Source organism: Nomascus leucogenys, chromosome 4 (genome assembly GCF_006542625.1).
Source record: "Nomascus leucogenys isolate Asia chromosome 4, Asia_NLE_v1, whole genome shotgun sequence".
Lineage (NCBI taxonomy): Eukaryota > Metazoa > Chordata > Mammalia > Primates > Hylobatidae > Nomascus > Nomascus leucogenys.
Genome location: NC_044384.1, coordinates 28,772,764 through 28,787,433, shown reverse-complemented (window position 1 = coordinate 28,787,433; position 14,670 = coordinate 28,772,764). Strand labels below are relative to the sequence as shown.

General features: G+C 38.0%; 1 protein-coding gene across 2 annotated transcripts in view; it reads left to right on the top strand.

The window, feature by feature from the left end:
* ME2 (malic enzyme 2) overlaps window positions 1-13,984 on the top strand; it is a 69,450-nt gene extending 55,466 nt beyond the window's left edge. The window contains exons 14-16 of one of the 2 annotated variants that reach the window (XM_030810409.1): window positions 5,212-5,282; window positions 5,934-6,032; window positions 13,111-13,984. In XM_030810409.1, the coding sequence (XP_030666269.1) occupies window positions 5,212-5,282; window positions 5,934-6,032; window positions 13,111-13,278 (338 nt within the window). In that variant the 3' untranslated portion in view covers window positions 13,279-13,984. The remainder of the gene's footprint in view (window positions 1-5,211; window positions 5,283-5,933; window positions 6,033-13,110) is intronic. The other variant, XR_004029624.1, reaches the window with a different exon arrangement.
* Window positions 13,985-14,670: the final 686 nt, after the last annotated feature.

The following is a 14,670-nucleotide window of genomic DNA, read 5'->3' as shown; positions in this document are numbered from 1 at the left end:
CTGGCCAGGCATGGTGGCTCTCGCCTGTAATCCCAACATTTTCGGAGGCCGAGGCAGGAGGATTGCTTGAGGCCAGGAGTTTGAGACCAGCCTGGGCAACATAGTGAGACCTTGTTTCTTCCAAAAATTAAAAAAATTAACCAGGTGTAGTGGTGCACACCCCTAGTCCCAGCTAGTCAGGAGGCTGAGGTGGAAGGATCGCATGAGCCTGGGAGGTCCAGGCTGCAGTGAGCCATCATCATGCCAGTGCACTCCAGCCTGGGCAACAAAGTGAGACTGTCTCAAAAAAATAAAATAAAATGACCTGGCATTTGAGGTAGAAATGAGCCTAAAGACAGGAGGATTGGCTGAAAGTCTGTTTATAAAGCAACTTAAAAAAAAGACGTTAATATTTGAATGACCTAGTTGAGCAACTATAACAACTGGATGAAATTTTTTTTAAAGACCTTAAAAGGGTCAAAGGGATAAGATACTGACTCTAATGGAATATTGGAGAATTCTGGACCAAAGTTAGGGAGGGAACTAATGCACAGAGCCAGCTTTTGAAGACAGTTTTACAGTGGAAACATAGACCAGGAAGAAAGTGGCTCAGAGGTACAGCTGTGCTTTTCATGGAAGGTGGACAGGATCGGCACCATGTCTGAGTCTGGCACTACCTCCCACTCTGGACTGAAACCCTAAAGTGCTGTACCTTGGATTGGGGGTATAGTTTGCAGCAGCAATGGGTGATTTAGAAAACCTCAAGCCTCTGTTCAGGACTGCCAGTGCCCACAAGTGCCCAGCAGAAGCAAACAAAAATTTCTCTGAAATAAGATAATGCCATCCTAGTCCTCAAATTATTTTTATAAATTTTCAAGTACAACCTAAGTAGAAAAATAAAAAAAAGATAATGAGGCACATAAAGAGACATAACAACAGAAGCCAAAACCAGCGAAAACAAGAAAAACAGACATACTGAAACCCTAGATAAAACGTAAATGCTATGAAACAAATATGCTTATTAGGTTTATAGAGATACAAGCCAATCTTGAAAACTTAGACAAGTACCACTAAATTCTAGAATTGAAAAATGTAGTAATCTATAAGAACTGAGTGAGCTGGGTGTAGTGGCTCATGCCTGTAATCCCAGCACTTTGAGAGACCAAGGTGGAAGAACTGCTTGAGCCCAAGAGTTTGAGACCAGCCCTGGCAACATAGTGAGACCCCCATCTCTACAAAATTTAAAAAAAAAAAAAAATTTAGCCAGGCATAGTGGCATATGCCTGTAGTCCTAGCTATTCAGAAGGCTGAGATGAGAGGATCACTTGAGCTTGGGAGTTCAAGGCTGGAGTGAGTCATGATTGGGCCACTGCACTCCAGCCTGGGTGACAGAGAAAGACCCTGTCTCAAAAAAAAAAAAAAAAAAAAAAAAGAAAAACTGAGTGAATGAGGCTTATGGCAGATTAGACCAGAGAGAATTAATCAACAGCAAAATATCTCTGAAGAAACAATCCAGAATGCAGCACAGAGAGACCAAAAAAAAAAAAAAAAAAAAACAGGTAAGGGACATACATTTCATTGATAGGTCTTTAATTGAAGTTCTAGAAGAAATGAGAATGAAGCAGAGGCAACATGTGCCAGCCTCATGGCTGAGTTTTTTTTAGAACTGGTGATTGACAATCAATATTCAAAAAGCTCACAGAAACCCATGTGGGATGCATAAAAAGAAATCTACATCTAGGAACATTATTGTGAGGCTTCAGAATCACCACAAAGAGAAGAATATGAAAGCAGCCAGAACAAAAAGATTTCCTTCAAAGAAGTGACGGTTAGACTGACAATAGACTCCTTAGTGACAATAAGATACCAAGGCAGTGGAATGACCTATTAAAGTTGCTTATGGGAAATACTTGCCAACCTAGAATTCATTACACAGTGAAAATATCCTTCAAGAATTAAGGCAAAATGAAGACATTTTTCAGAAAAAAAACCGGGGATTCACCACCTGGCAGACAGTTTTTATATTAAAGGAAAGGAAATTTTGTTCCTTAGGGAAAAAGAAAATAATCCCACATAGAAACTCTAAGGTGTAGGAAGGAATGAAGAGCAAAGAAAGTTATGAATAAGTGGGTGGGTACAACAAAATGAATGTTGTTTATATAGGGTGAAACAAACATCACATGGGATTTTGTAAAATATATATGGAGAGAATTAAAATGCACAACAACAATAGCTCTGTTTATAGAGTTAAGCTGTTACGAGGGACTTACATTGATTGGCAGGAAGGTAAATTAAAAATTATAATGTGGAGCTGGGGACGTTGGCTCACACCCATAATCCCAGCACTTTGAGATGTCAAGATGGGAGGATCACTTGAGGCCAAGAGTTTGAGACTGGCCCTGGCAACATAGGGAGACTGTGTTTCTACAAAAAAAAAAAAAAATTTAATTAGCCAGGTGTGGTGACATGCGCCTGTAGTCCCAGCTACTCCAGACACTGAGGACGGAGGATCACTTGAGCCCAGGAGTTTGAGGTTACAGCAAGCTTTGGTCGTGCCACCGCACTGTAGCCTGGGCAATAGAGCGAGACCTTGTCTCAAAAAAAAAAATTTAATGTGGAATGTTGGTAGTTAAAGATGCATGATATAAATTTTAGGATAACCATTAAAACACTACGAAGACTTCCTGTTTATGGTAAGGTAATGTTGGGATGAAATGAAACAACAAAAATCCGAAAAGCAAGAAAAAAGAGGGAAAGGAACATAGACAAGATGAGATGAGAGTGATGAGACTAAGTGTTTGGGGGCTAAATCTGCCCCAATTACTTAAAAAAAAAAAAACAAAAAAAAACTAAAAATAAAAGTAAAAACTACATTAAATCTAGATGGACCACATTCTCTACTTAAAAAAAATGCTATTAACCATGTGATCTTCTCAGCCATGAGGTAATCTGGTGACTACCCTTCCTCGAAGCCAGTTGGGATATTCTTTGAATAGAGTAAAACAGAGTTTCTAGGCTGGGAGACACCAGACATAGTTGAGGACAGAGGTGCTAGAAAATAGGAAGTTTAAAAGCATGTGCAGTGATGCTCAGAGGAGGTAAACCCCACCCTCATGCTCGTAGCTTCCAATCATTTTCTCTAGTTCTTAACCCTTAAATGTGAGAAATGCTTGAAGATTACTAGTCATCTGAGTCAAGTCTCTTTATTAAAGATTTTCGTAAAAGAGACCAAAGCAGACAAACAGAAAAAGACATCTTGGGGAAAAAAAACAAGGATAATGGGAAGAGAAGGAAAGTTTTAAAAATTATCAATATCCTCAGGGGGACAAAATACTATATCCTATAAACAAGACAGATTTTTATTTAAAAAAAAAATTAGAAAGCAAAACAAGCTCCTAAAAATAAAGTTTGATAGCAGAAAGAAGAAAAAGATGAGTTAAGTTACCTAAGAAGAGAGCAAAAGACAGGAGAAGGAAAATAAAATTAGAGAGCCAATCCAAGAGGTACAATATCAGAAAATATAAATGTCAGGGAACAAGAACAGAAAAATGGAGGGAAGTGAATCCCCAAGACTTCACGAACATTTCCCAAAACTGAAAGACTCATGTTTTCAAATAGGAAGCGCCTACTCACTGAATGCTAAACGTGATGAGTTAAAATAATGCACATCAAGGCACAGTGTTATGAAATTGCAGACCATTAGGTATAAAAATAAGGATCTGGCTGGGCACAGTGGCTCATGCCTGTAATCCCAGCACTTTGGGAGGCCGAGGCAAGAGGATTGCGTGAGTCCAGAAGTTTGAAACCAGCCTGGGCAACATAGTAAAACTCTGTCTCTACAAAAAATAAAAAAATTAGCCAGGTGTGATGGTACATGCCTGTAATCCCAGCTACTCAGGAAGCTGAGGTAGGAGGATTGCTTGAGTCCAGGGAGGTTGAGGCTGCAGTGAGCTGCGATTGTGCCACTGTACTCCAGCCTGGGTGACAGAGTGAGACCCTCTTGCCAAAAAAAAATTTTTTTAAAGGGATCCTACATGCATCCAGAGATTAAACGAAAACAATCACCTAAAAAGGCTCTGAACTCAGATTAATGCTTCTCACTAGCACTGGAAGCTAGATGGTATTGGAATAATACCTCACAGTTCTGAAGGAAAAATATTTCCAAGCCAGAATTCTAAACCTAGACAAACTATCAAATATAAGTAGAAAGAAGTAAACAAACACATTTTCAGAAATGCAAGATTTCAAAAAATATATATCTCCCATGTACTGTTCTTCAGAAAGCCTTGGGAGAATGTACCCTACCAAAAGAGGGAGTAACAAACTAGGAAAAGTTGAATTTAGGAAATGGAGTCAACTTAGAAGCAAAGAGGCCCATAATGATAAAGGGGTTTTCTAGGATGACAGCTCCATAGCTGGAATGGGGGACAACCAGACCAAAATGGAGCTTTAGCAGATTTATTCTAGAGCATGAAATTTGAGAATATATAAAGTAGCTAAAATAGAAGAAAATGTAGACAGTTGAGTGAGAGTTCAAGGGTGAAATAACAATGTTAAATACTAAAAAATCAAAGTAAAGGAAAAAGGACAATTATTAACTTCAGGAAAGACAAAGTTATGCAGAAAAGGAAAAGTAATCATGATATAAATATTGAATATTGATTGAACCAAAATTATGCTCTAACTATATTGGGAAGAAGAAAGAAAGCTGAAAATATGAAAGAGCACTAAATACTTACTCCTACAGGAAGGAGTCAGTGATCTCCAAAACAGAAAACGCAAGATCAGCACAATAAGAGAAGGCAAAAAAAGAAAAAAAAAAAAGAGAGAGAAAAATCACAAGAAGCATAAGTTATTTAAGAGTGGGAGAGTTAAACAATCAGCTAAAAAAAATTGAAAGTCATTGCCTCTGTAGAGCAAGAAGTGGAGTGTTAGAGGTGGGCTGGGAACTGCGGTTAAAACAAACGTTGATGAATTGTATTTGTCATTTTCATAAATGTAAAAACTAAACTGAGAAAAGCCATTTGATATTTCTGAAATTACTTAGCGAATAAGAATTATTAAAGATTGTTTGATTTTAACTCAGATTTCTGTTTCTTCTTGGCTGTTTTCTGTTTGGGGGGAGCTGTTTGTGATGTGGATGGATTACCATTTATTTGCCTGAATATAGGAATTTACTTCTTTCATAATTTGAAAAGTGACCATACTAGTAAACTTTAAAATGTGTTCTAGGTGTGGCTTTAGCTGTTATTCTCTGTAACACCCGGCATATTAGTGACAGTGTTTTCCTAGAAGCTGCAAAGGTAAATGTTTTAAATGTTGTTTATTTTATAAAGGATGAATTATGAAGATGAGTAGATCTGAAAATTAAAAGCAGAGAGAGAATGGGTTAAATCTGCCTTATTAATGAAAAGGAAGTTACTCATAAATTACTTTTGTGATTTGCCTATTTATACATAAAATTAATTTTTTTAATCATGACTTTTAAATTTTTGTAAACTGAATCCTTTCTTTTAATAACACTTAGACTATACTTGCAATTTGTATATCTGAATATATTGTGACAGCATAGATAACTCCTTGCATGTTTTTAATGGACAAGTACTGGTATTATTTGGAGTGCTGGCCTATGGGAGCTCCAGACTTTGAAGTATTTCTGAAGAACTCACATTAATACAATCAATGTCTGTGTTCAAAGTAACCATTGCAATTAAGCCAAACTCTACATGTGTAATATAAAGCAGAATATAATCAATAAGTCTTTAAATCTGGTTATTTATTGTTTAGTGATGAACAGTTTTAATTTCTGCAGTGGTTTAAGTGTATTCCTTCAAGAAATAAGAGGAATTATATTACCTGTATTACTCTCTGTTTCCCCAATGCTTTTTCCATTTTACTGGGTCCTTATTCTGTTACTTAAATAAACAAAAGCAAAATGCTGTTTTTCTCTTCAGGCCCTGACAAGCCAATTGACAGATGAAGAGCTAGCCCAAGGGAGACTTTACCCACCACTTGCTAATATTCAGGAAGTTTCTATTAACATTGCTATTAAAGTAAGTAATAACTTAAACTTCTTCACATTAATTTTAATGACATTTTCTTATACAAGAAATACAGGCCGGGCGCGGTGGCTCAAGCTTGTAATCCCAGCACTTTGGGAGGCCGAGGCGGGCGAATCACGAGGTCAGGAGATCGAGACCACGGTGAAACCCCGTCTCTACTAAAAATACAAAAAATTAGCTGGGCGTGGTGGCAGGCGCCTGTAGTCCCAGCTACTCGGAGAGGCTGAGGCAGGAGAATGGCGTGAACCCGGGAGGCGGAGCTTGCAGTGAGCCGAGATTGCGCCACTGCACTCCAGCCTGGGCGACAGAGCGAGACTCCGTCTCAAAAAAAAAAAAAAAAAAAAGAAATACAGATGTATTAAGATAAATCTGAAACATCTAGAAGGCTGCAAAGAAGAAATTTTAGGCCCATATTCTTACTACCAGAATATAACACACATGATTATTTTGGGTTTGTTGCCTTCTAGTCTTTTTTCTTTGCAAACACATGCATGCATACACACATGCATGTAGTCACTTGTGACTTTTTGAAAAATTATTTTAAAGAATAGAGATAGGGGTCTCCCTGTGTTGTCCAGGCTGGTCTCTAACCCCTTGGCCTGAAGCGATCCTTCTGCCTTGGACTCCCAAAGTGCTTGGATTACTGGCGTGAGCCACAGCACCTGACCTGTGCCCATTCTTATAGTTGGTTTCTTACTGCACTTTTTCCACTTAATATATTGTAAGCCTTTTCCATGTAACTTAAATAATAATTCTCATGTATGTGATCATTAATGCTGCATGGCATTCTCTTTATTATTTTATCAAAATGTTTCATCATTTCTCTGTTTTTGGACATTTAAGTTTTTAGCTTCTTATTGTTAGAAATAACACTGTAGGCTGGGCGCAGTGGCTCACACCTGTAATCCCAGCACTTTGGGAGGCTGAGGCGGGTGGATCATCTGAGGTCAGGAGTTCGAGACCAGCCTAGCCAGCAAGGTGAAACCCCATCTCTACTAAAAATACAAAAAAAGTTAGCCAGGCATGGTGGTGGGCACCTTTAATCCCAGCTACTCTGGAGGCTGAGACAGGAGAATCACTTGAACCTGGGAGAAGGAGGTTGCAGTGAGCCGAGATCGTGCCATTGCACTCCAGCCTGGGCCACAAGAGCAAAACTCCATCTCAAAAAAGAAAAAAAGAAAAAAAAAACAGTGTAATGAACATCTATCTTTACAGATAAATCTTTGTGTGTATTTGTGATGGTTTCTTTTTTTTTTTTTTTTTTTTTGAGACAGAGTCTCGCTCTGTCACCCAGGCTTGAGTGCAGTGGCGGGATCTCGGCTCACGGCTCACTGCAACCTCTGCCTCCCAGGTTTAAACAATTCTCCTGCCTCAGCCTTCCAAGTAGCTGGGATTACAGATGCCCACCACCATGCCCAGCTAATTTTTTGTCTTTTTGGTAGAGATAGGCTTTCGCCATGTTGGTCAGGCTGGTCTCAAACTCCTGACCTCAGGTGATCCACCTGCCCTGGCCTCCCAAAGTGCTGGGATTACAGGCGTGAGCCACCACGCCCGGGCTGTAATGGTTTTTTTTGCGATAAATTCTAAGCTTAAGAACAAAGGTTTTTAAGGTGTTTTAAGGCTTCTGATGCATATTGTCAAATGATCTCTTTAGAAAAAGTACTGATTTACATTGCAGCAATTAGATATGAGTGTATCTTTTTCCACACTTTTGCCAATACTTAGAATTATTTTTTTAATCTTGCATATTTAATAGGTAAAACTGTTTCTCATTATTAAGGCATTATTAGTGAGATTGAAGAATTTTTTGTGTTTATTCAACAATTGTGTTTCTTCAACGAACTACTTTTTCATGACCTTTGCTCTTTTTTATGTTGGATATTTGCCTTTCTACTTTCTGGCTTTGATTTCTGAGGGCTTTTTATATATTAAGTGTAGTGATCCTCCTGTTTGCTGTGGTGCAGATATTTTCCCATTTGTCATTCGTTTTAACTTTATAGAATTGTTTGACATGTCTTTTAAAAGTTTTTTATGGAATTATTTGTTTATTTTGTGGATTCTATCCTCACCTTTTATGAATATTGATGCCTTCTCTCACTCCAAAATCGTAACTGTCTACTTGCATTTTCTAAAATAAAACTTTTTTAATCTCTCTGGGATTTATTTTAATGTATGATATGAGAAAGGGAAACATTTTTTCCTGAGTAGTTAACCAGTTGTCGCAGCATTATTTATTGATTAATGCATCCGTTGTTTACAGTTAATTGGGAATTGAATCTGTTCCTGGGATTACTATTCCTGACCATTTTTGTTTACTATCTGACACTGTTTTAAATTTTATAATGTGTATAATGTAACATTTAGTACTTTAACTTTCCCATCATTATGCTTTTTCAGTATTTTCTTGACTGTTCTAAATTATTTTCTTTTGGACAAGTTTTTGCATCTGCTTTTTTAATTTTAAAAAACTCTGCAACTTTGTATGAAATTGTTACATTTATAAATTGGTGAAATTGGGTCTTTCAGTATTGAGTATTCTCCAATCACTATCTCTCTTTACTTATTAAGATGTTTTTTAAAAAGTCTTTTAATATAATTTTGTTTTCTTCATCTGAATATGGCATTTTTACTTTTTTCTAAATATTTTTAAATTTCTGTCATTTAAAAATGTTTATATATTTATAAATATATAAATATATAATATTTATATATATTTATATATTATATATTAATAAAAAGGTATATAAGACTTTTTTTTCTTTCCAAGTATTTTCTCATTGATCATTTCTAATATATAGGAAAAGGCAGGAATAATACTAATTTGAAAAAATTCATTTTTATGAATTTACCTGATGACCAGCTTTTTGAACAATCTTATTTTAATAGTTTTTCATTTCATTTGGAATTGTTGAGTTTTTAATTGTCTGCAAGTAATTTTTTCTTTTTTTAATATGCATAGTCTGTTTTTCTCTAACTATGAACTAGCTGAAACTGCAGAATAGTCTTAAGCAATTAGGTTGATAAGGGTATTCTTGTATTTTTTTTTCAATTTAGAGGCAGAGTCTATATTGCCAACCTGATCTCAAACTCCTAGGCTCAAGTGATCTTCCTACCACAGCCTCCCGAGTAGCTAGAGGCACATGCCACCACACCTTGCTAACATCTTTGTATGTTAATATTAAATATGATGCTAGCTTTTGATTGAAATAAGTATTTTCTACTTTTTAAAAGAAGTAGTCTTCTATTTCTAGATTACTAAGATTTTTCTTAAGCATTAGGATTGACTGTGGAATTTATCAGCCACAATTTCAACTTCTATACAGTTGATCATAAAATTTTATCATTTTGACTATTAAATTTATTTATTTATTTATTTTGAGGCAGAGTTTTACTCTGTCACCCAGGTTGGAGTGCAGCAGTGTGATCTCAGCTCACTGCAACCTCTGCCTCCCAGGCTCAAGCGATCCTGCCACCTCAGCCTCCCAAGTAGCTGGGACCCCAGGCGTGCACCACCATGTCCAGCTAATTTTTTTTTGCATTTTTGGTAGAGACGGGGGTTTGCAGTGTTGCCCAGACTGGTCTCGAACTCCTGAGCTCATGAGATCTCCCACCTTGGCCTGCCAAAGTGCTGGGATTATAGATGTGAGCCACTGTGGCCAGCTTTGACTATTAATTTTATTATTGCATTATTTTGGTGCCTATAACCTAAGCAAAGATTGGGAATTGGTAAAGGATGGTATGCTTAGGGAATAATAGTTGAGCCTGGGGGAACAGGTAGGGAAATGGCATAAAAGAAAATTTGAAAGTTGTATTAAAGCCAGCTGTACAAATATACAAGTGCCAGGCTAAGGAGTATAATTACCTTCTACTGCAAAACAGTTGAAGATTTTAGAGCCCAGAACTAGGATGATAGAGTCCAACTTTAGAATTTATAGAATATTACAGGTGGGAGAGATTTTGGAAGATATTGGTCAGTTAAGAGATTACTGGGCCAGGCACAGTGGCTCACTTCTCTATTCACAGCACTTTCAAAGGCCAAGGCAGGAGGATGGCTTGAGGCTCTAAGTTTAAGACCATCCCTGGACAACAAAGCAAGATCTCACCTCTACCAAAAAAAAAAAAAAACTAGCCGGGCACAGTGATATGTGCCTGTAGTCCCACCTACTCAGGAGGCTGGGGTGGGAGGATCACTTAAACACAGGAGGCCAAGGCTGCAGTGAGCCATGATCATACCACTGCACTCCACTGTGGGTGACAGAGCAAGACCCTGTCTCTAAGAAAGAAAAAAGAGAGAGAAATAATTGGTATGTCTAAATGAGAGGTAGTACATGAGGTCATAGAAGGAGACCTCTGCTTAGGATTAGTATAGGAACACAGGCCCAGGTTCATGTCTCCTTGTGTTTCCCCAGAGGCAGGAGTAGAGAGTGTGCTGTGTCTGCAGTGGCATAGGCTTTTCTTTTTAGAAGCAAATAAGAAAGTGGTGAGTAGAGGAGGCAGAGCTTTGTGTCTGTCCCCACCCCAAACAGCCACTGATTCACCCCTTTGGCTCTATGAGCAGGGCTGTATATGCTCCTCTGACAGCCACCAGTCACCTCCTGCATGCCTCCAGGACCAAGGGGAGCTTTCTCCAATCTCATGCCTTGCCTGTAATCTTTTTCTGTGGGTACCACCAGCCTGTGGGAAAGAGATTTGCAGTGATTGTGAGCCCCCCCTTATGTCTAAAGCTTGCAGTTGTTCCAGAATAAAACACTAGCTCACGTTGACCTTTGGCAGTTCCTTAAAATTTTAGCTGACTTCTTATTGTATGCATGGTGGCCGCTGCCCCATTCTCCCTCCCATGCTCTGCCACAAGTGAGAGTTTGTGTGTCTAGTCTGCCACCTTCTCTCCTTCATTCTTTTATTTATAAATTTATATTTTTTATTTATGTTAATTATGCTGCTCACTGGCTTCAGAACACCTCCCACTGCCCCTCACATCAGGCAGGCCACGTGTTCAGCTCTCCAAGGTCGGAAGGAATGAGGAAAAGTGTGTTTATTCCATCCTCCTGGAAGCAAAAATCTCTGCCTGTCTTTTTATATCATTCCTGTTTTTCCTGTTTAGTACAAAAACTGAGAAGAGCAATTTGGTCAACAAACTGTACTAATGACATGTGTTATGTTTATTTGGCCCTTGGGTTTTTTGTTTGTTTGTTTGTTTTTGAGATGGAGTCTCAACTCTGTCACCCAGGCTGGAGTTAAGTGGTGCAATCTCAGTTCAACACAACCTCTGCCTCCCAAGTTCAAGTGATTCTCCTGCCTCAGCCTCCTGAGTAGCTGGGATTACAGGTGCCTGCCACCACGCCTGGCTAATTTTTGTATTTTTAGTAGAGACAGGGTTTCACCATGTTGGCCAGCCTGGTCTCAAACCCCTGACGTCAGGTGATCCACCCGCCTCAGCCTCCCAAAGTGCTGGGATCACAGGCGTGAGCCACCACGCCCAGCCAACCCTTAGGTTTTTAACCTCAGATCTTTATTGCAGTTACCTGCCACTGAGGATCTAGCCCTTCCCTACTTCTTTTTCCTAGTCAGTGATAATAAAATATTAGTAAAATATGTTTTCTATAATGGAACAGAAAACAATTGAACACATTTTCTATCACAAAATACACTGAGATTGAGCTCTTGGTACCAAGGATTATTTTTTAATCACCATCTTATTCTGAGATTTTTCTTTTAGAAAGTTGAAATATGAAACTTTAATAATGGTTACCATTTGGAAAGAGAATTAGAGGAGGAGAGTGACATCTTATAATTGTTTGAATTTTTTCTACCATATGTCACTACATTTTTTTAAGTTAAAATAAAACGTGCCGGGCATGGTGGCTCATGCCTGTAATCTTAGCACTTAGGTAGGCCGAGGCAGGCAGATCACCTGCGGTCGAGAGTTCAAGAGCAGCCTAGCCAACATGGCAAAACCCCATCTCTACTGAACATACAAAAATTTACTGGGCGTGGTGTTGCATGCCTGTAGTCCCACCTACTGGGGAGGCTGAGGCAGGAGAATTGCTTGAACCCAGGAGATGGAGGTTGCAGTGAGCTGAGATCGCGCCACTGCACTCCAGCCTGGGTGACAGAGCAAGGCTTCATCTCAAATAAATAAATAAATAAATAAATAAATCCATAACAGAGCAAGGCTCCGTTTCAAATCAATCAATAAAACCATGACTTGAGAACTTTACTGTGTGAGAGGCGCTGTGCTACCCTGTGAGGAAGCGTTTCATATTCCTCATTTTATATCAGAACTGAGGCTCAAGGGCTTATTCTCACCATCAATCATGGTATGTGGCTTGGGTGTAAAATTTGAAATTCACTCAAGCCACCTTTGGTGGGGAGTAATCGAGCTTACTGTTGAGGGTCTAATATCTAGACTCACAATGCTTTAGGTTTGAAACAGCTCTCAAGTAACTACCTTGGGCAAGTTGCTTAAACTCTCATTCCTCATATGCAGAATGAGAATAATGATACTACTTATCTCCTGGGGTTCTTGTCGAGAGTAAAGGAGGTATCCTTGTAAAACACATAGAAAGTGCCTGGCACTCAGTGATAGTGGTGTCAGTTCCCATGTATAGGTTCTAGCCCTGACTTCACATGACCTTATAGTTCTAGTGTCTAAATCCTGATTTGTAATAATTACTATGCCTCTTAATCCAAATTCTAGAGCAGAAACCTCTCTCTCACCTTGGGTTAGGTTTTTCTTCCTGGTCAAGTTGGTTATGATTAGGAAATAGTCTCTGTGGCCCTCTAGAAAGGCCACTCTTTCAGCAAGACTGGGAGGAATGACATAGGCTGGGCAGGTTATCTAAATGTATTTACTAGAATGACACAGTGGAACTTAAATGTGTTTGGTTTTATCTTTTAAACTTCCCATAGTTTCCAAATGTTTTGAAAGGAGTCAAAGCAATGTTATTTTTTATTTTGAAAAAAGAAAAATGCCATTCTTCTAAACTTATTTTCCCGCGTTATAATAGTACGTTGTCTCTCTAATAGGTTAATACTCAGAGCCTACACAATAACCTTATTTATTTTTCAGGTTACAGAATACCTATATGCTAATAAAATGGCTTTCCGATACCCAGAACCTGAAGACAAGGCCAAATATGTTAAAGAAAGAATATGGCGGAGTGAATATGATTCCCTGCTGCCAGATGTGTATGAATGGCCGGAATCTGCATCAAGCCCTCCTGTGATAACAGAATAGAAGCACTCCCCTGATAAATACTATCTGTGCTCCAGGGAACCCCTTTTTTCAGACAAGAAGAGATAATGTCCTCAGTTTTATGGTGTTTTCTGTGTTTTGTTCTCCCCGACCACTTTGGTTGACGTATTTTTTCCATGCATCTCCACATCTGTTGGGGTAGACGTGTTGATTGATTGCATTGCCCACCAGCACCCTACAATCAGATAGTTGTGATGCTTTAATTCTAACATACAGCCCATACCACATCCAGGAGATGTAAAAAGTGTGTTTGTGAATGTCTTCACTTGTACTCTAATTCAGACTTGCCAAAGTATTTGCTATTTACTATTATGGGTAATACTCTTCTCTCGCCTAGTTCTTTTAGAGCTACTAAAATAGAAATTTACTTTTATGGATAGAAGTACAGAATTTTGAGAAGAAACTAAATTTTCACCAAATTTTAAGGAAAAATTGTCAGTATCTAAAAATGTCTTATATATCTGCTTCATCTTACCTTCATACTCTGAAATTCCCTTATAGCAGACAGAGCTAGGGAAATATTAAAAATTTACCCTATTTATTTTCTGGAACTAAATCAAGCCTTAACTATAACATTATGAGAGTAATGGGAACTACTGCTGGCTTTGAATAAATAAAAGTCATTGTTTTCAACAGTGTATAAAAATCATAGTGTAACCTTTTTATTTAATAAATATCTTACATTTAATTGCTTCAGTTATGCTATCTTATTGCCCAACTAGAAATTTAGATTTGCTTATGAAAAACACATATTTTTGTTACTTCTAGATGATTCTAGGAGGGAGTATAAGATACCTAATTCATATGGGAACATCACATGACTTTTTAAATCTAAATTAGTCATGCTTCACATCAAAATGAGTCATATTTAACTGGAGAAACTATGCCCTTATTCCAGAACTGATGCTGTTTATTACTTGAGATAATTTTGGAATGTTACTATGATACTGTTTCTTTGAATATCATTAGTAGTGACAACTCTTTCTCCATTGAAGGCAGACTTAATTTTTTTAAATCACCAAGATTAATTTAGAGCTAAGTGGGGATGAATAAGGTTGGTGTTCATCCAGGAAATGCCTTTTTTAATCCCAGTAAAATGGGTAATAATGGCTACTGAGAACCGTTTTCTTGTGTGGCTTGCATATTGAAGAATTCTAAAGGAAAATGTATCTGCCTACCGTGGTTGCTTTTAGGGAAGAAAACTTTTAAATGCTCATTCTAGGATAGTAACAACAACAGATAATTCATCGATAATATGAGCATGCACAGTATTTGATATTGCTTTGTAGGAAAAAAGAGACTTCATTTTTTTCATCATCTGCCTATGGATACAAATTGATTTTTTTCTTTTTTCTTTTTTTTTTTGAGACAGAG